At 42.2% G+C, this 22,223-nt stretch overlaps 1 protein-coding gene across 1 annotated transcript; it reads left to right on the top strand.

Annotated features, from left to right (window-relative positions):
* Positions 1–99: 99 nt before the first annotated feature.
* Positions 100–22,048, top strand: LOC115108354 (signal-transducing adaptor protein 2-like). The gene is made up of 13 exons (XM_029632576.2): positions 100–572; positions 13,489–13,560; positions 13,710–13,829; positions 13,918–13,974; positions 14,883–15,040; positions 15,194–15,325; positions 15,532–15,601; positions 16,237–16,339; positions 16,521–16,619; positions 16,950–17,021; positions 17,144–17,218; positions 21,136–21,264; positions 21,434–22,048. The coding sequence occupies exons 1-13, from the start codon at positions 480–482 to the stop codon at positions 21,481–21,483; spliced, it is 1,230 nt and encodes a 409-aa protein (XP_029488436.1). The 5' UTR covers positions 100–479; the 3' UTR covers positions 21,484–22,048.
* The last annotated feature ends 175 nt before the right edge of the window (positions 22,049–22,223 follow it).

Below are 22,223 nucleotides of genomic sequence, written 5' to 3'. Positions count from 1 at the left end.
ACTTAAACTATAGTGAGAATTTTTTTTAAATTTAATTTACGGTAGTTCCTGCACTCACCGAAACTTTTTTGTAAAAACGTATGTGCGCTTCCTCGCCTGGAAAAATAGGTATGGCCCAATGTGAAAGACCAATGGGCGTTTAGCCAGCAGTGGGCGTGTTTTGACTACAGACACATGCCTCAAGTGGCACCTGTAGTACTCTACAGACAATTCTTCAGAGAGGGCAATTGTTTCCAGTCAAGAGAGGAACGCCAGATGCTACTTAAAGCATATAACAAAAGCTTCTCCAAATTATAGCTGGACGACCAACCAAACCTCGTGGCTTTTCTCTGACAGGGACTGTAGATATCTTATGTTATACATTTTTCTTGTTCACTTCTTCAAGCCATAAATCTACCCAGGTGTTGATAAACCACTTAACCTGGAGAGCGGGGAATCACGATTGCCGTGCGTAAAACTCTTCGTCGCGCTCGGCACTGATGGCAGCGACCAAGCGAGCTGGGCGACAGCGCGAACAGCTTCCACACTGCTACTACGAAGGATTCCTGGAAAAAAGGTCATTCGAAGACAAGGTATAAAGATGTTGCTACATTGTGTAGTAGTAATTCAATACACTAGGGTCAGACAGACTTCCTGTGTCGATTAAGATACCACGAAATAATCAAATATACTTACTGTAGCATGTTTGCACAGATCCATATGGCTGTGTGCTTACAAACTAAATGTCCGAACACTTCCTACCCAGTTACGCTTACACACAGGTATGCTAGCTAGCTAATTAGCACAGGTGGTCACTTGTGTGTTTTCCGTTAACATGGATATCTGGTCCTGTGGGAACACTAACCCTATACGTGTGTTGTAATTTAACATTTAGGCGTGGGTATAACCTTTGGAACGTTTCAACAGGAATCTGTTCCAAAAACGGCATCAAGCCACCTAGAAAAGTAGCTACCGAAAAGGCATCAACTCACCACGTAGCTTTTTCTTAAATGTTTGTCCGTAGGGAACGAGGACAGAGATGTTTCGGAGTGAAAAACATAATGAAATAACCCACTCCATACAGACAATGGACCTGATCGGACAGCTCAGAGCTTCTGCTCTTTTCAGTCCATGAAAACAAATGGATTGGTGGAAGGAGGGTGTGGTCAAGCAAGGCATCCCGAGGCTAAATGCCCTAAGGTTTACCGGTATCATATTCTGCCGCAATATAACTTTTTGTATGCATTGCTTGTTATTGTAATGGAGCAGGTCTCGAACACTCGACCTTCTAGCCCGAAGTACAGCAGTCGATATCCACGCGTATAAACCCAGGGTCGTTATATTATATACGAAGTTTTTGGAACATATTCCTGTTGGAACGTTCCAGAAAGGAAGCCCACCCTCGTGTTAACGTTCAAAATAAGCGTCCAGGCTCTTAACAAAACAAGACTGTATAATGGCCAAAGCTATCGATCATGTGACTGCATTCATTCCTATGTGAAGAGTTAATATAGCATTTTGAAGTCTGTTAAAATGGCATGTCATTGGCTGCGTTTACACAGGCAGACCAATTATGATATTGTTTACACTAATTGGTCTTTTGTCCATTCAAATCAGGTATTTTTCAGAGCTGGTCTGTTGCTTCACAGTCCCCTGCTGTTCCATAAAGGTGTATTTTATCTGGGGGGGGTTAAATAACATTTTACAGCTTGCATGAGTTATTTGATGTGGAATAGAGTTCCATGTAGTCATGGCTGTATGTAGTACTGTGTACCTCCCATAGTCTGTCTGTTCTGGACTGTGAAGAGACCTCTGGTGGCATGTCTTGTGGGGTGTACATGGGTGTTTGTGTTGTGTGCCAGTAGTTCAAACAGGCAGCTCGGTGCATTCAACATGTCAATACCTCTCACACAAAAATAAGTAGTGATGAAATCAATCTCTCCAAGCCAAGAGAGATTGGCATGTCTTGTGCACAGAGATGTATTAATGTTATCTCTAAGAGCCAGCTATACTGCCCTGTTCTGAGCCAATTTCACTTTTCCTAAGTCCCTCTGTGGCACATGACCACACAACTGAACAGTAGTCCGGGTGCGACCACTAGGGCCTGCCTTGTTGATAGTGCTGTTAAGGCAGAGCAGCACATTATTATGGACTAACTTCTCCCCATCTCTTAGCTACTTTTATATCAATATGTTTTGACCATGACAGTTTACAATCCAGTACTACAAGAAGTTTAATTTCCACATTATTCATTACAATATTTAATTGAGGTTTAGTGAATGATTTTCCCAAATACAATGCTTTTAGTTTAAATATTTTGGGCTAACTTCCTTGCCACCCATTCTGAAAGTAACTGCAGCTTTTTAAGTGTTGCAGTCATTTTGGTCGCTGTAGTAGTTTACGTGTATAGTGTTGAGTCTAGAGGTCGACCGATTTTATGATTTTTCAACGCCAATACCGATTTATTGGAGGACCAAAAAAAGCCGATAACGATTAATCGGCCTATTTAATTATTTATTTATTTGTAATGACAATTACAACAATACTGAATGAACACTTATTTTAACTTAATATAATACATAAATAAAATTAATTTAGCCTCAAATAAATAATGAAACATGTTCAATTTGGTTTAAATAATGCAATAACAAAGTGTTAGAGAAAGTAAAAGTGCAATATGTGCCATGTAAAAAAGCTAACGTTTAAGTTCCTTGCTCAGAACATGAGAACATATGAAAGCTGGTGGTTCCTTTTAACATGAGTCTTCAATATTCTCAGGTAAGAAGTTTTAGGTTGTAGTTATTGTAGGACTATTTATCTCTATACCATTTGTATTTCATTAACCTTTGACTATTTGATATTCTTATAGGCACTTTAGTATTGCCAGTGTAACAGTATAGCTTCCGCCCCTCTCCTCGTCCCTACATGGGCTCGAACTAGGAACACATCGACAACAGCCACCCTCGAAGCATCGTTACCCATCGCTCCACAAAAGCCGCTGCCCTTGCAGAGCAAGGGGAACAACTACTTCAAGGTCTCAGAGCGAGTTACGTCACCGATTGAAATGCTAGTAGTGCGCACCACGCGAACTAGCTAGCCATTTCACATCGGTTACACCATCCTAATCTTTGGAATTGATAGGCTTGAAGTCATAAACAGCTCAATGCTTGAAGCACAGGGAAGAGCTGCTGGCAAACGCACATAAGTGCTGTTTGAATGAATGCTTACGAGCCTGCTGCTGCCTACCACCGCTCAGACTGCTCTATCAAATATCAAATCATAGACTTAATTATAACATAATAACACACAAAAATATTAATATGGTCAAATTCGGAAACTATCATTTCGAAAACAAAACGTTTATTCTTTCAGTGAAATACGGAACCGTTCCGTATTTTATCTAACGGGCGGCATCCATAAGTCTAAATATTCCTGTTACATTGCACGACCTTCAATGTTATGTCATAATTATGTAAAATTCTGGCAAATTAGTTCGCAACGAGCCAGGCGGCCCAAACTGCTGCATATAGATAGCCTGACTCTGTTGCACAGAACGCAAAAGAAGTGACACAATTTCTCTAGTTAAAAGAAGTTCATGTTAGCAGGCAATATTAACTAAATATGCAGGTTTAAAAATATATTCTTGTGTATTGATTTTAAGAAAGGCGTTGATGTTTATGGTTAGGTACACTGGCGCAACAACAGTGATTTTGTTTTCCCGCGAATGCGCTTGTTAAATGGCCGTTTGGTGAAGTAGGCTATGATTCAATGATAAATGAACAGGCACCGCATCGATTATATGCAACGCAGGACAAGCTAGATAACTACACATGGTTGATGATATTACTAGTTTAACTAGTGATTATGTTAAGGTTGATTGTTTTTATAAGATATGTTTAATGCTACCTAGCACCTTACCTTGGGTCCTTGCTGCACTCGCATAACAGGTAGTCAGCCTGCCACGCAGTCTCCTCGTGGAGTGCAATGTAATCGGCCATGATCGTGTGTCCAAAAATGCAGATTACCGATTGTTATCGACACTTGAAATCGGAACGAATTAATCGGCCATTCCGATTAATCAGTCGACCTCTAGTTGAGTCATCCACATACATAGACACACTGGCTTTACTCAAAGCCAGTGGCATGTTGTTAGGAAAGATTGAAAGAAGTAAGGTGCCTCGACAGCTGCCCTGGGGAATTCCTGATTCTACCTGGATTATGTTTGAGGCTTCCATTAAAGAACACCCTCTGTGTTCTGTTAGACAGTTACCTGTCTATCCACAATATAGCAGGGGGTGTAAAGCCATAACACATACATTTTTCCAGCAGCAGACTATGATCGATAATGTCAAAAGCCGCACTGAAGTCTAACAAAACAGCCCCCACAATCTTTTTAGCATCAATTTCTCTCAGCCAACATCAGTAATTTATGTAACTGCTGTGCTTGTTGAATGTCGTTCCCTATAAGCGCTTGTTTGTCAGTTTGTTTACTGTAAAATAGTGTTGAATTTGGTCAAACACACATACCCGCTGGATGAGGAGGGCTAGGAGTGTATTGCCCGCTAGGGCTGGGCGGTATAGCATATTTTACAATCTAGCGGTATTGATGCACGGACTGGTTTGGGTTTTTACTTCACCTTCTATAACGGTATTTTAATGTTTGGTTTGCTAAATGTGATACGTCTGCGTAATGTCCATTTGTATAGTTTACTCCACTACTTGAGTCATCCCTCCCCGCTCTCTCTCTCTCTCTCTCTGTCCCTATGCCACTTTCCACACAGACCTAGTCCCACCCCGTCACTCAAGGAACGCATTTGTTGTTGCTTGACCACAAGACCCTTTCGTGTATGACACCGATGTTGTTTCCACTTTGATCTAATAGAAATCCACAAGCGTTTTATAATTTCAATATTAGTTTGTGTTTCTTACATCTGCAAACGGAAATTACATCTTTAATTTCCGTCACCAAGATGGCATAGCAGTCAGACGTCCTTTGTCCACGTCTTGTCGTGTCCCATATATATATATATATATATACACACACACACACAGAGGTGCAAAAAAGTATTTAGTCAGCCACCAATTGTGCAAGTTCTCCCACTTAAAAAGAGAAATTACAGAGGCCTGTAATTTTCATCATAGGTACACTTCAACTATGACAGACAAAATGAGAAAAAAATCCAGAAAATCAAATTGTAGGATTTTTAATGAATTTATTTGCAAATTATGGTGGAAAAAGTATTTGGTCAATAACAAAAGTTATCTCAATACTTTGTTATATACCCTTTGTTGGCAATGACAGAGGTCAAACGTTTTCTGTAAGTCTTCAAGGTTTTCACACACTGTTGCTGGTATTTTGGCCCATTCCTCCATGCAGATCTCCTCTAGAGCAGTGATGTTTTGGGGCTGTTGCTGGGCAACACGGACTTTCAACTCCCTCCAAAGATTTTCTATGGGGTTGAGATCTGGAGACGGGCTAGGCCACTCCAGGACCTTGAAATGCTTCTTACGAAGCCACTCCTTCGATGCCCGGGCGGTGTGTTTGGGATCATTGTCATGCTGAAAGACCCAGCCACGTTTCATCTTCAATGCCCTTGCTGATGGAAGGAGGTTTTCACTCAAAATCTCACGATACATGGCCCCATTCATTCTTTCCTTTACACGGATCAGTCGTCCTGGTCCCTTTGCAGAAAAACAGCCCCAAAGCATGATGTTTCCACCCCCATGCTTCACAGTAGGTATGGTGTACTTTGGATGCAACTCAGCATTCTTTGTCCTCCAAACACGACGAGTTGAATTTTTACCAAAAGTTATATTTTGGTTTCATCTGACCATATGACATTCTCCCAATCTTCTTCTGGATCATCCAAATGCTCTCTAGCAAACTTCAGACGGGCCTGGACATGTACTGGCCCTGCAGGATTTGAGTCCCTGGCGGCGTAGTGTGTTACTGATGGTAGTCTTTGTTACTTTGGTCCCAGCTCTCTGCAGGTCATTCACTAGGTCCCCCCGTGTGGTTCTGGGATTTTTGCTCACCGTTCTTGTGATCATTTTGACCCCACGGGGTGAGATCTTGCGTGGAGCCCCAGATCGAGGGAGATTATCAGTGGTCTTGTATGTCTTCCATTTCCTAATAATTGCTCCCACAGTTGATTTCTTCGAACCAAGCTGCTTACCTATTGCAGATTCAGTCTTCCCAGCCTGGTGAAGGTCTACAATTTTGTTTCTGGTGTCCTTTGACAGCTCTTTGGTCTTGGCCATAGTGGAGTTTGGAGTGTGACTGTTTGAGGTTGTGGACAGGTGTCTTTTATACTGATAGCAAGTTCAAACAGGTGCCATTAATACAGGTAACGAGTGGAGGACAGAGGAGCCACTTAAAGAAGCAGAAATCTTGCTTGTTTGTAGGTGACCAAATACTTATTTTCCACCATATTTTCCAAATAAATTCATAAAAAATCCTACAATGTGATTTTCTGGATTTTTTTTCTAATTTTGTCTGTCATAGTTGAAGTGTACCTATGGTGAAAATTACAGGCCTCTGTAATTTCTCTTTTTAAGTGGGAGTACTTGCACAATTGGTGGCTGACTAAATACTTTTTTTGCTCCACTGTGTATGTATATGTGTGTATGTATGTATATATATATATATATATATATATATATATATATATATATATATATATATATTCTTGTAACTTTCTTCACATACCTTTTTTATATTTGTTTTTCTATAAACTCAACTTCAAAACACTCTCCTGCAACCTGCCTCACCAATTTATATGAAAAAAATACATTATTTACCTCATCTGTAATCCTCCATGGAAGCTAGCCAGAAGCTAGTTAGCTTCTTTACTGGCTAATCGTTAGTATTCAGCTAACCACGGTTTGTGGTCATCAGCTATCTTTTAGCTCGAAAATCTATCGGCAGTTTTGTACGGCGCGGCTCGGACCGGAACATACCGGACCTATTTTTCTCTCCATGTCCCCGGATTTCAACCGAAAGCTCTGGACATTTATACCTGGATCTCGCAGCTAGCTAGCTGTTATCTGTGTGACTATCGGCTTACGTCGATCCCGGAGCAAACATCAATTATTCCAGAGCTAGCCAGCTGAAGAGTTCCATCAGCCACTCCTGGGCTACAATCGCCTATCCGGACCCGTTTTACTGCCAACGCGGAGCCCCACAGGGCCTTCACAACTGGACTACCGATGTTATCTGCCCGAGGGAGTTATCCAGCTGGCTCCTCCATCGCGATGTTACCTGAACGCCCATCTGCAGCACGCTAATCGTTAGCTGTCTTATCGGCTGCTATCTGAATAGATCTATCGGACTATTTTTTTTTTTCTCCCTTTTTTCTTGGGCCTCTATAACTATATTTTTTTGCGAATTGGATTAATCCCCTCTACCCCACAGAAACCCACTAATTCTACCGTAGGAAACGCACGAGGTGGCTAAAAACAGACCTCCATCCTAGGCTAGCTTGCTACCGATGGCCCGGCTAGCTGTCTGAATCGCCGTGACCCCAACCAACCTCACTACTCACTGGACCCTTTTGATCACTCGACTAAGCATGCCTCTCCTTTAATGTCAATATGCTTTGTCCATTGCTGTTCTGGTTAGTGTTTATTGGCTTATTTCACTGTAGAGCCTCTAGTCCTGCGCACTATACTTTATCCAACCTATTAGTTCCACCACCCACACATGCGATGACATCTCCTGGTTTCAATGATGTTTCTAGAGACAATATCTCTCTCATCATCACTCAATACCTTTGTTTACCTCCACTGTATTCATATCCTACCATACCTTTGTCTGTACATTATACATTGAAGCTATTTTATCGCCCCCAGAAACCTCCTTTTACTCTCTGTTCCAGACCTTCTAGACGACCAATTCTCATTGCTTTTACCCGTACCCTTATCCTACTCTTTTCCTCTGGTGATGGTAGAGGTGAATCCAGGCTCTGCAGTGCCTAGCTCCACTCCTATTCCCCAGGCGCTCTCTTTTGATGACTTCTGTAACCGTAATAGCCTTGGTTTCATGCATGTTAACATTAGAAGCCTCCTCCCTAAGTTTGTTTTATTCACTGCTTTAGCACACTCTGCCAACCCGGATGTTCTAGCTGTGTCTGAATCTTGGCTTAGGAAGACCAGCAAAAATTCTGAAATTTTCATCCCCAACTACAACATTTTCAGACAATTTGAACTTCTACTTTTAAAAATCCACCTCTCTAAAAACAAGTCTCTCACCGTTGCCGCCTGCTATAGACCACCCTCTGCCCCCAGCTGTGCTCTGGACACCATATGTGAACTGATTGCCCCCCATCTATCTTCAGAGCTCGTGCTGCTAGGCGACCTAAACCGGAACATGCTTAACACCCCAGCCATCCTACAATCTAAGCTTGATGCCCTCAATCTCACACAAATGATCAATGAACCTACCAGGTACCTCCCCAAAGCCGTAAACACGGGCACCCTCATAGATATCATCCTAACCAACTTGCCCTCTAAATACACCTCTGCTGTCTTCAACCAAGATCTCAGCGATCACTGCCTCATTGCCTGCATCCGTAATGGGTCAGCGGTCAAACGACCTCCACTCATCACTGTCAAACGCTCCCTGAAACACTTCAGCGAGCAGGCCTTTCTAATCGACCTGGCCGGGGTATGCTGGAAGGATATTGATCTCATCCCGTCAGTAGAGGATGCCTGTTTTTTTTTTTTTTAAATGCCTTCCTAACCATCTTAAATAAGCATGCCCCATTCAAGAAATGTAGAACCAGGAACAGATATAGCCCTTGGTTCTCCCCAGACCTGACTGCCCTTACCCAACACAAAAACATCCTATGGCGTTCTGCATTAGCATCGAACAGCCCCCGTAATATGCAGCTTTTCAGGGAAGCTAGAAACCAATATACACAGGCAGTTAGAAAAGCCAAGGCTAGCTTTTTCAAGCAGAAATTTGCTTCCTGCAACACTAACTCAAAAAAGTTCTGGGACACTGTAAATCCCATGGGGAATAAGAACACCTCCTCCCAGCTGCCCACTGCACTGAAGATAGGAAACACTGTCACCACTGATAAATCCACTATAATTGAGAATTTAAATAAGCATTTATTTTTGGGCTGGCCATGCTTTCCACCTGGCTACCCCTACCCCGGTCAACAGCACTGCACCCCCCCACAGCAACTCGCCCAAGTCTTCCCCATTTCTCCTTCTCCCAAATCCAGTCAGCTGATGTTCTGAAAGAGCTGCAAAATCTGTACCCCTACAAATCAGCCGGGCTAGACAATCTGGACCCTTTCTTTCTAAAATTATCTGCCGAAATTGTTGCCACCCCTATTACTAGCCTGTTCAACCTCTCTTTCGTGTCGTCTGAGATTCCCAAAGATTGGAAAGCAGCTGCGGTCATCCCCCTCTTCAAAGGGGGGGGACACTCTTGACCCCAACTGCTACAGACCTATTATCTATCCTACCCTGCCTTTCTAAGGTCTTCGAAAGCCAAGTCAACAAACAGATTACTGACCATTTCGAATCTAACTATACCCTCTCTGCTATGCAATCTGGTTTCAGAACTGGTCATGGGTGCACCTCAGCCACGCTCAAGGTCCTAAATGATATCTTAACCGCCAACGATAAGAAACATTACTGTGCAGCCGTATTCATTGATCTGGCCAAGGCTTTCGACTCTGTCAATCACCACATCCTCATCGGCAGACTCGACAGCCTTGGTTTCTCAAATGATCAAATGATTGCCTCGCCTGGTTTACCAACTACTTCTCTGAAAGAGTTCAGTGTGTCAAATCGGAGGTTCTGTTGTCCGGACCTCTGGCAGTCTATGGGGGTGACACAGGGTTCAATTCTTGGACCGACTCTCTTCTCTGTATACATCAATGATGTCGCTCTTGCTGCTGGTGAGTCTCTGATCCACCTCTATTATGTATACTTCTGGCCCTTCTTTGGACACTGTGTTAACAACCCTCCAGGCAAGCTTCAATGCCATACAACTTTCCTTCCGTGGCCTCCAATTGCTCTTAAATACAAGTAAAACTAAATGCATGCTCTTCAACCGATCGCTGCCTGCACCTGCCCGCCTGTCCAACATCACTACTCTGGACGGCTCTGACTTAGAATACATGGACAACTACAAATACCTAGGTGTCTGGTTAGACTGTAAACTCTCCTTCCAGACCCACATCAAACATCTCCAAGCCAAAGTTAAATCTTGAATTGGCTTCCTATTTCGCAACAAAGCATCCTTCACTCATGCTGCCAAACATACCCTTGTACAACTGACCATCCTACCAATCCTCGACTTCGGCGATGTCATTTACAAAATAGCCTCCAATACCTGTTAGTGGAATTTTTAAATTCCTGTATGTTTTGTAGCCAAAACCAAATTCGCACTCATTCTAATTCATTAATGATTTGTAAGTTCATTAATTATGCATGAAGTAGATTGAGACCAGTCTTAAAAGCCAAGGTAACAGCGTTTATTTCAAGAGAGTACTAACCAAAAATAGAAAGAACCTTACATTTTAAAGAGAGAACATAAAATGACATCATCAGTTTCTCACACTCTCTCCGATTCCCACAATAGCACAGTGTTTTCAGGTCCGGAGATGTCTTCTACTCCCCTCATAAACCAGACATTCCAATCTGTCTAAAAGATATCTTCTCCTCCACTAATGGAACATCAAGGACCATTCTTATCTGTCAGAAAAGATACATCATCCCTCTCCCTTAAACTTCCCGCAAGGTACAGACAATTAATTCATTTTGCTTACATTTTCAGTATCAGCTTAACCAAGAGCTCATCCATTTCATACCATAACATAATAGTATTAGAATAAATGGTTCTAATTGAAATGTATACATTATTAATCATTTCAACTATAATTTCCTCCAACAATACCCTACTCAACAAATTGGATGCAGTCTATCACAGTGCCATCCGTTTTGTCACCAAAGCCCCATATACTACCCACCATTGCGACCTGTACGCTTTCGTTGGCTGGCCCTCGCTTCATACTCGTCGCCCAGCCCACTGGCTCCATGCCATCTACAAGACACTGCTAGGTAAAGTCCCCCCTTATCTCAGCTCGCTGGTCACCATAGCATCACCCACCTGTAGCACGCGCTCCAGCAGGTATATCTCTCTGGTCACCCCCAAAACCAATTATTTCTTTGGCCGCCTCTCCTTCCAGTTCTCTGCTGCCAATGACTGGAACGAATGACAAAAATCTCTGAAACTGGAAACACTTATCTCCCTCACTAGCTTTAAGCACGAGCTGTCAGAGCAGCTCACAGATTACTGCACCTGTACATAGCCCATTTATAATTTAGCCCAAACAACTTCCCCTACTGTATTTATTTTGCTCCTTTGCACCCCATTATTTTTATTTCTACTTTGCACATTCTTCCACTGCAAATCTACCATTCCAGTGTTTTACTTGCTATATTGTATTTACTTTGCCACCATGGCCTTTTTTTGCCTTTACCTCCCTTATCTCACCTCATTTGCTCACATTGTATATAGACTTGTTTCTACTGTATTATTGACTGTTTGTTTTACTCCATGCTTTGCTTTATCTTGGCCAGGTCACAATTGTAAATGAGAACTTGTTCTCAACTTGTCTACCTGGTTAAACAAATGTGTTTTTTTGTTGTTGACTGGGGAAGGGCTGATCCAGATGAGTGATTTACATCTCAGTAATGTGTGGAATGAGCCTGGGCCACTACTTGAGCAAGCTGGAAATTCCCTGTAATTCCTGGTAATATTTCCTATCGTCATGGTACACAAAAGCTTACATGTCGAGATGTTGGGCAATTCCACGGTTACGAAATTGCACTGGTACTTAGATTTTTCACTTAAAATGTATGCCAAACAAAAAACATTGATTTAAAAGTTTAACAAACCATACAACTCTATGCTATTGATGGGGGGAGGGGGAATAAATAGTTAGATATTAAAATATTATTTTTGATGTATCGTTTTGACTCGCAATATTATTTTAGTGCTAGTTGGCTTTACTTGCACCAAAACTTGTTCTCAACTTTTAGAAAGCCAATTTTGTTTTCAGGACTTTTATTTCCATGACTGATCAAAACTTGTTTTCTCATGTCCCACTGCAGCAGATATATGGTGAGCAACATGTATAGAACATTAAATCGCAGTAAAATCACTATCAAATTGCAATACATATATCATGAGAATTGCAATACATATCATATTGGCACCTAAGTATTGTGATATTGTATTGCGAGGTCCCTGGCAATTCCCAGCCCTACTCTGCACAAGGACTCATTTTAACAATTAAAACTCAAATCAAACAATATCCATGTGAGCCAAATGGCTGACAATTTAATTTGTTTTATGGGACAATTAAATTTGTGTTGTCTTGTGCGATCAACGTTTGTTGTCTGGATTCCCCTGAAGTCTTTGCACCAACAATTTAATCCCCTTAACATTTTTAAGCCATATTCACCAAAGTTGAGACATTGTCTAAATGTTTGAGATAGTTACCCAGGAATATTCCTGGGTAACTAACACAGAAAATGTCTGCATGCCGGCTCTAGTATGTGTGCTATGGGTGGAGCACACATTATAAATGGTTTCTGGTAAATAGGGTGTTTTTTGGACTTTGTTCTCTCTGAAGGAGCCAAGGGATGTCAGAGACAGAACTGGTTAGACTACTTATTGCCACAAGGCATTAAGTTTGGAGCAGGCTGGTGTGACAGATTAGATGGACAGGTCTTTATTATAGTCTTTGCTGTATTGTCCGATTAGCGCAATGGGCTGGGCTTCAGACATGACTGGACAGTGTTGGGGTTCTAATAATGGCATCCCGTGATGATATGTGGTTGTTTTCCCAATCTGTCATTCAGCCTGTTTTGTTCTGTTGTTTACTACCAGAGTCGTTCCATTTAATTTCAGCAAGCGATGTTACCCACCATCTCAGATTGTTATGAAATAGTTTCTGTAGTTAGAAACAGGTAAGATTGTTTCAGGAATGCCATTCTTTTGTTGACATTTTCTGAGAAATGAAGCTAATTGATTGCATCTAAATTGGCCCTTTTTAATTAATAAGATTCAGATAATATTAAATATAGTACCCAACATCTGACATAGACCAAACATCTTCCTACCAATGAGAAATTTGTGAGGAATCCCCCAAAATGGTCAAAAGCCACCCACGGTGTGGTCATCTTCATAATTCAAGCCAGTCCTGTCACATGTTAGGCTTGATGGGAACTAGACACGGTCAGTCAGTTCAACAGGATTTACATGAATTACACTGGGAGAATGATTTTCAACGATAATATAATGTGCCACTTTGTGTAGACTGGTGTACTCAAATGACACGACTCATTACACGTAACTATACTGACAAACGGGAATTCATTATCTATAGTTAATCTCATGCAGTATTCTTGTAAATCTTTATGGTGTCATACAATGTGTCATAGCCATTGTCTGTCTTCCACCACCTCTCTCTGTCTTTCTAGGCATCTCGGAGACTATGGACATGCTTGTGTGGAAACATTCTTTTCTTCTACAACAACACCAATGACAATTATGTGAGTTAACTGGAAGTAATGGGCAAGAGAAGGGGCCTACGATGGGACAAGTGGGACATCAGATGGCGGAAAGCTCAGTGGTCGATGTATTGGGGTGGTGGCCACTCCCATTTTGTCACTGCATACTCATTTGTGTGTGTTTTCAACAGTATGTGGAGAAACTAGAGCTCCATGGCCCCATCTCCTTGACGGATGACTGCAATCGGGACAGAAACCTGGAGGCAGCCAGACTCATCCTGCGTATGGAGGATGGGGAGATCAAAATCACTGTAAGGACATGGATGACTATTTTCCTTTTTGTTATGCATTACTATTGTTTAATTAATGGTTTAATGGGTTCTTTCCTTCACTCTACAGGCCCCAAGTCTAGAGGCTCGAGAACTATGGAAAGGTTTCATCTACTCTGTAGTTGAGGTTAGTGAAACATGATACAGCTAATTCACTATCATACCACATATGGCTCAGTAGGCTAGTTTTTCTGGTAATATCTGGTCAGTAAACTGAGAATAATTTATTTTATCTCATGGTTCAAGCCCTGCTTATCTACAGTCTTGGCAGGGATTATAAGAACATTTATCAAGTCAGTTATTATGTTTTATGCCCCCTTTTCTCCCCAATTTTGTGATATCCAATCACGATCTTGTCTCACCGTTGCAACTCCCCTAACGTGCTCGGGAGAGGTGAAGGTCGAGTTATGCATCCTAAGCCACGCTTCTTAACACTCACTTAACGAGGAAGCCAGCTGCACCAATGTGTCGGATGAAACAGTGTTCAACTGACGACCCAAGTCAGCCTGCAGGCGCCTGGCCCGCCACAAGGAGTCGCTGGAGCGTGATGAGCCAAGTAATGCCCACCGGCCAAACCCTCCCCTCAACCCGGACGACACTGGGCCAATTGTGCGCCGCCCTATGGGGCTCCCAGTCATGGCCGGATCAAACCCCAGGCTGTAGTGATGCTCCAACACTGCGATACAGTGCCTTAAAGCGCTGCGTCACTCGGGAGGCCCCAAATCACACTTTTATGATTGCACATTTTTAATTAAGCCTGATCTTTCTCTTTCATACCCTATTTTTTTACTTTAGTCTTGGCTCGCTTCCCATCTCTCAAGCTGTCTGTCTCACTGGCATGCACAGACAGTATAATATCATGCCATATATTTATTGGTGTTATATAATTATCTGTCTGTGGGGAATTTGATTAAACTACATTGGTAACAATGGCATAATGGCACACAGCTTAGTCAATATTGCCTCAAACATTTCCAGTGTTTCATGGCCTTTGGTCTAAATGTTGGTAAATACTCATTGTGTCTCTCCCTCCAGCTGTCAGTGCCAAGCTCACTCAACCTGCTGCCAGGCCAGATCCACATGATGAGAGAGACGGTAGAGACCGAGAGGGAGAGACTGAAGACCCTGTCCCCTACCCCTGCTGCAGCATCCAGCTCCAACCTTTACCTCAGCCTCATAGGGGACATGCCTGCGTGAGTGCCCTATATATACATTAGAAATCTAGGGGACAAAAGTGCTGGTAGCCGGAGGTTTACACTGGGCTGTTTACTGGTGTCTGGCTAGCTCTGTTTGCCCAATTTTCTTCTACTGTTCAGATGTGTTATATGTGGATGTTCTATGTGCAGGTGTTTTCAGCCCGTGTCTCGTACTGAGGCAGAGATTACTTTGGAGAGACACTCTGACTGTGGGAACCTGCTGATTCGGCCTAGCAGGGATGGCGCCTCATTGGCTGTCACCACTCGACAGGACCTCAATGGGTACACTCCCCCATTCCCCTCAATTCCTGACAGTGTTGTCTACAGTTCAATCAAAGAAAATACACGTCACATGATAGTTTGATTAATAGTCCATGAAAGCAACACATGCTGAATCAAGTGAAGGAAAGCCCGTACTTATTTGTTCATGTGACAGATTTCTTCTAATGAATTAATGTGCCACTCATTGATACTCTTTCTTCTGGCAGGTCTGTGTTCAGACACTATCGCGTGACCAGGAAACATGACGGAGGATACGCCATCGATATAGATACTCCAGTGAGTGTTTCAAACGGATTCCTGAATCATTATTCCTGCTTCCTCGTTGCTGAATACACCTGCTTGTCCACTGCCACACACAACACTTTGAACACAATACTTTAAAGAGTTTTTATTTGTATAAACGAACATAGATTATTTTATTTTAAAGTTATTTTCTTTATGGCAGTTAAATATTTCACTTTTCCTCATTCTAAACTTATGCATGGGAATTCTCATTATGACCCTAGAGAGGTATTGAACCTCAGGTTAACCCAATGTGAAGGAGTGATAAGGAAGACATTGATGAAATATTCTGCAGGTAGTCACAGGACAACAAACCATAAGATTGTCTTTGCCTGCCCCTGTTTTCTCCTGGAAAAACAGACAAATCAATCACTGTGATAATATATCTTACCTTTATTGGTGCTTTTTGATGTTATGACCTGAATAATGCCTTAGTTCTGCTTTAGCCAATCTGAGCACTTTTCTCTGATTTCTGGCACAGAGTGCGTGGTAAATGTTTCATATTGACAGTCTGGGCCATATTGACAGTGGGCCATAAATGGGCCATATTGACAGTCTTTTCAGCTGTTTCACTGTATTTCCAGTATGAGGTGGTGTGTGCAGAATGTTAATGATGGTTCTGCCTGTAGATCTTCTGTGCCACACTGCATGATGTCATAAACTGTCTGGTGGACAAGACTAATGGAACTCTGACACCCTTCATTATGGAAGGACCGTACGAAGAGAGCATCAGTAAGATGGAGCACATAGCACTTACTACTGCTCTCTTTCATTCGCTCTTACATTCTCTTGTACATTCTTCCTCATTCTCCCTGTTTTCCCCTCTGTGTTTCTGTTCATTGTCCATCATGAGTTAAGTATAGCTCTGGCTTATCGGTCATGGTCATAACATTCATGCCCTCTGTCTCCCTAGCGTTTGTTCAGGCAAATGAGGAGAATGGAGAGAGTCTGCAGTGTGTCCCCAGTACTCCCATGCCCCCTGTGCCAGTCCCTGCTCTACCTCCCAAACCAAGTATACATACCTACCTTACTGGGACCTCCTTGACCCTGTTAACAAACACACCCACACCTTTACAATGTCGCCAAATGCACTTGACCACTTATAGCTCTCATTCATATTAGGAATTAGAGGTAGTTCCCACTAACAATTTTTTTTTTTACAAGTAGACAAGACAGATGTAGACGCTATATGACGTAAGACCATGGGAAAGGATCTGATCTCAGATCTACTTGTCAACTTCTATCTCAAGCTTCAAATGATCTATGTTTTGCCTTAGTAATGAACAGATTCACTGAATTATGCTAAAGAAGAGGTAAAAGGAATATTGTGTTTTAATCCCAGGTCCAAGAGGGCGTGTACCAACTCCAGAGCCTGAGTCAGATACAAGAGTGTGCCTTGACCTCAATGATACCCGTGAGTACTATCCTTTGTCCTGCTCCCCTCTGTCTTCAAACGCACTTCAACTATTATTTAATTTCCAAGTATGATTTAATTTCTCACCCTCTGTTGCTATTCTTGTCTGTGTGCTTTTCCAGAGAAAGAAAAGAAAGACACTACTTTGCAGCCTGCTCACCTCTCTCAGACTCCTCCCACACGCTTTCGTCTGCCAAGTGAGTCCCACTCTCTTAAAACTACTGGTACCGTACTAATCTAACAACTTCAGACCAAGGTTATTGTAGTAAACAAAAAATGAAATTGGAAAAAATACTTTTTTGTAAACTGCAGTGGTGGAAATAGTACCCAATTGTCATACTTGAGTAAAAGTAAAGATGCATTAATAGAAAAAGTGAAAGTCACCCAGCAAAATCCTACTTGAGTAAAAGTAGGCCTTTAAAAAAGGGCTTTAAATATACTTAAGTATCAAAAGTATAAATCATTTCAAATTCCTTCAATTAAAGACTGCACCATTTTTCTTTTTTATATACAGATAGCCAGAGGCACTTTACAAAGCATGTATTCAGTGAGTCTGCCAGATCAGAGGCAGTAGGGATGACCGGGGGATGTTCTCTTGATAAGAGTGTGAATTAGACCATTTTCCTGTCCTGCTAAGCGTTCAAAACGTAATGTGTACTTTTGGGTGTCCATGTAAATGTATGGACTGAAAAGTACATCATTTTTTGGGGGGAATAAAGTAAAAAATAGTAAAGTGCAGAACCAAAGTAACTACTGAAGTACTTTACACCACTGGTAAACTGAAATCAAATTAAAACATTTTGTAAAACTATACTGAAACTTATCTTTGACTATAAAATAAAAACCATCAGAAATTTCTGTTATTTATTTATTATACACTGCTCAAAAAAATTAAGGGAACACTTAAACAACACAATGTAACTCCAAGTCAATCACACTTCTGTGAAATCAAACTGTCCACTTAGGAAGCAACACTGATTGACAATACATTTCACATGCTGTTGTGCAAATGGAATAGACAACAGGTGGAAATTATAGGCAATTAGCAAGACACCCCCAATAAAGGAGTGGTTCTGCAGGTGATAACCACAGACCACTTCTCAGTTCCTATGCTTCCTGGTTGATGTTTTGGTCACTTTTGAATGCTGGCGGTGCTTTCACTCTAGTGGTAGCATGAGACTGAGTCTACAACCCACACAAGTGGCTCAGGTAGTGCAGCTCATCCAGGATGGCTGTGGCAAGAAGGTTTGCTGTGTCTGTCAGCGTAGTGTCCAGAGCATGGAGGCACTACCAGGAGACAGGCCAGTACATCAGGAGATGTGGAGGAGGCCGTAGGAGGACAACAACCCAGCAGCAGGACCGCTACCTCCGCCTTTGTGCAAGGAGGAGCACTGCCAGAGCCCTGCAAAATGACCTCCAGCAGGCCACAAACATGCATGTGTCTGCTCAAACGGTCAGAAACAGACTCCATGAGGGTGGTATGAGGGCCCAACGTCCACAGGTGGGGGTTGTGCTTACAGCCCAACACCGTGCAGGACGTTTGGCATTTCCCAGAGAACACCAAGATTGGCAAATTAGCCACTGGCGCCCTGTGCTCTTCACAGATGAAAGCAGATTCACACTGAGCACGTGACAGAAGTGACATGAGTCTGGAGACGCCGTGGAGAACGTTCTGCTGCCTGCAACATCCTCCAGCATGACCGGTTTGGCGGTGGGTCAGTCATGGTGTGGGGTGGCATTTCTTTGGGGGGCCTCCATGTGCTCGCCAGAGGTAGCCTGACTGCCATTAGGTACCGAGATGAGATCCTCAGACCCCTTGTGAGACCATATTCTGGTGCGGTTGGCCCTGGGTTCCTCCTAATGCAAGACTATGCTAGACCTCATGTGGCTGGAATGTGTCAGCAGTTCCTGCAAGAGGAAGGCATTGATGCTATGGACTGGCCCGCCCGTTCCCCAGACCTGAATCCAATTGAGCACATCTGGGACATCATGTCTCTCTCCATCCACCAACTGCACCACAGACTGTCCAGGAGTTGGCAGATGCTTTAGTCCAGGTCTGGGAGGAGATCCCTCAGGAGACCATCCGCCACCTCATCAGGAGCATGCCCAGGCGTTGTAGGGAGGTCATACAGGCACGTGGAGGCCACACACACTACTGAGCCTCATTTTGACTTGTTTTAAGGACATTACATCAAAGTTGGATCAGCCTAGTGTGGTTTTCCACTTTAATTTTGAGTGTGACTCCAAATCCAGACCTCCATGGGTTGATAAATTTGATTTCCATAGATAATTTTTGTGATTTTGTTGTCAGCACATTCAACTATGTAAAGAAAAAAGTATTTAATAAGAATATTTCATTCATTCAGATCTAGGATATGTTATTTTAGTGTTCCCTTTATTGTTTTGAGCAGTGTATATTTTTGAATTTTTTTGGCAAATCAAATTGGGTTTCCAAGCTTTTTTGTCATTTGGTTTTTGAGCTTCTGATTCTGGCAGGTAAATGCTGCCAGTAGATGGCAATGTTTCAAATAAGCTTAGCTTGTGTATCACTCACTAGCTATCACCAGAGAGGATGAGGTGAAGCGAGATGATTACGTCTGCCCAAAATCTTTCCCTGCAAGATAAGCAGATGTGTTTGCATGGAGGTGTATGAGTGTCAAATGACTTGAGGCTTATTTAGTTAAATAGAGTAATGTTTAGGTTGTTACGTCTTTTGAGGAAAAACTACTTATTTGTAACTGTTCACATGCGTATCTGCCCTCTCATTGGCTAGAATGATCCCACCTGATCTCGTCTCCATCTTTGAGGACATGCATTTTCATTTTTAGAGCGGTTACTTAACTATTATATTGACAAGATGTTCATCTTTGCTATCACTATCGAACAACAGGAAAGAAATGTGAAGCATAGTCTGTAAAGAAAGCAATACACTTTTTTTTTTTTTTTCTGATCAGGGCCACTCTGGTCTGCTTATTGCCCCCACCCCACTGAGGGTGTTCTCCAGAGCTAAACATCTCGCTAGCTATTTCTTTCTGTTTGGGGCGTGGCCACTCCAGTCTGCTCACTGCCCCCACCCAACCAGAAAAAAGTAGCTAGCGAGATGTTTCCTAATTCCTTTCTTTTTTCTGTGAGATGTTTCGCAATAAGCAGAGAATGGTTGCGTCCCCCTGCTCAGATGGTGCATGCATCGACAAACTATAGGCCAAGGCTCTCCATCCTTGTTCCTGGAGAGCTACCTTGCTGTAGGTTTTCACTTCAACCCCAGTTGTAACTAACCCGATTTGTCTTATCAACCAGCTAATTATTAGATCCAGCTGCGCTTGGGGCAGAAATTTATAGGACAGAAGCTCTCCAAGAACAAGGTTGGAGAGCCCTGCTATAGGCCTACAACAGATATATGGTCCTAGCCTCCCATGCATAGGCTACTTTCTGTCCCTAACACTGAAACTAAATATAGAAATGTTTTTATCAAACTGAAACTAAATAAAAACTAGTAAATCTGAAAACTAACTGAATATACTGGACTTGCTAAATGTACAGTAGCCCTTATCTAGCTAAACACTCATTCAAATAACTGTGAGAAGCAGGGTGCCTTTTTTGGAAGTTTACTTGAATCAGTGTGAAACTGCAATAAACACAAAAGTACATGTTTTCAGTAGTATAGAGCACAGAATGTCTTCCACAATAACTACGAAATAAGGAATAAGAGTACTCAATCTAGAGCTGAATATAAAATATAATAGCTAGAATGCAACTCTATGCTTGATATTGCTCAGCTAGGTGTCCCTAGGGAGAAATAGTGTTGAAGCTAATGCAAAGTAGCTAACAGCGAACTCTATTTTCATGTTTCGGTAAAATAGTAATTATGTGACACTATTTAAGCAATTTTAGAATAAGGCTGTAATGTAACAAAATGTAGAAAAAGTCAAGGGGTCTAAATACTTTCCGAATGCCCTGTATCTAATTTTATAAGGCAGTCGACATGCTTTTTAAAAATGTTATACCTATCATGGCACCTTGAGGTGTTTTTGTCTTGTGTGTTTATTTTTTAGGCTATCCACTGAACCTTCCCTTTGGGAATCAGTCAATGAAATTGTTTTCCCTTGTGTTGTAGGACCTGAGAGGAAGGCCCTGATGCCACCACTGGTGCCTTCTGTTCGTACACCTCGTACCTCCCACTCGACCTCCACAGATACCCCTGACATCACTGTGACTTCTGTCTCACCACATGCTGTGGCTCAGAGTAGGTCAACCATTTTGATTCTATTTCCTTTTTTACTATCTTGTCATTTAGAAGAGTTCCATCCGTCTTGAATATGATTTAGAGAGGTAATCGCTCAGGGAACTTGTTGCGTATGTATTGTTGAAATGTAGATAAAACCATTCCAAAGTTAAATGCTTGTTTCTTTCAGCCATATCTGAGGAGCTCAAGTTGAAGTTGGAGAAGAGGCGGGCGCAATAACAGTAACCTCTCCTGACAGTGTAGTCAACCAGCAAGTGGAAAAGCCTGCTACAGCAATGGCTTCACAACAAAATGGGGACACTCAACATGTAGACAGAGACATGGACCGTGTTTCCCTCTGTCAGACTCAGCCTCTGGGCTACTCTGGCCGCCTCCTCCCCTGGGCCGGGTGCCTGGGTCTCTCCCTGTTCCTTCTCAGCTGGGCTGTGTATGCGCAGACTCTAAGATGAATGCCTTATCGATTGCTCCTTCCTGTATCGCTTCATCCAAACCAGACTGGTTTTAACAGACTGTAAATCGGTATTTAATTGTCACATTCGCACCACGGTTGTTTTGTATATTTGCACATTTATTGATAAAGTCAAACTAGATTTAAAAAATATATATAATCCAATAGACCTACTGTATCAATTCTAAACCTGTCAGTGTTTTTCTTTCTTTGTCGTTTTGACATGCTAAGTTATTCTATATTTATATTGATATCGCTATACATTTGTCTCAATTCTACAACAGACTTTTGTCAAAGGCAATGAAGCCTCCTGAATGAAATAAAAGGAATCACTGATATTGTATCCTGTGTCTATTACATTACATTTAAGTCATTTAGCAGACGCTCTTATCCAGAGCGACTTACAAATTGGTGCGTTCACCTTAAGACATCCAGTGGAACAGCCACTTTACAATAGTGCATCTAAATCTTTTAAGGGGGGGGTGAGAAGGATTACTTTATCCTATCCTAG

Source organism: Oncorhynchus nerka, linkage group LG24 (genome assembly GCF_034236695.1).
Source record: "Oncorhynchus nerka isolate Pitt River linkage group LG24, Oner_Uvic_2.0, whole genome shotgun sequence".
Lineage (NCBI taxonomy): Eukaryota > Metazoa > Chordata > Actinopteri > Salmoniformes > Salmonidae > Oncorhynchus > Oncorhynchus nerka.
Note: the sequence above shows the minus strand (reverse complement) of the source record. Positions and strands in the feature narration are given on the sequence as shown.

What these genes read in the sequence shown, in the direction of transcription:
- LOC115108354 (XM_029632576.2), top strand. Translation starts at nt 480, where the DNA reads ATGGCAGCGACCAAGCGAGCTGGGCGACAGCGCGAACAGCTTCCACAC. An exon ending in TCATCTACTCTGTAGTTGAG is followed by an intron (nt 13,975 to 14,882) that starts GTTAGTGAAACA and finishes CTCTCCCTCCAG; the next exon opens with CTGTCAGTGCCAAGCTCACT. An exon ending in CCATCGATATAGATACTCCA is followed by an intron (nt 15,602 to 16,236) that starts GTGAGTGTTTCA and finishes TTCTGCCTGTAG; the next exon opens with ATCTTCTGTGCCACACTGCA.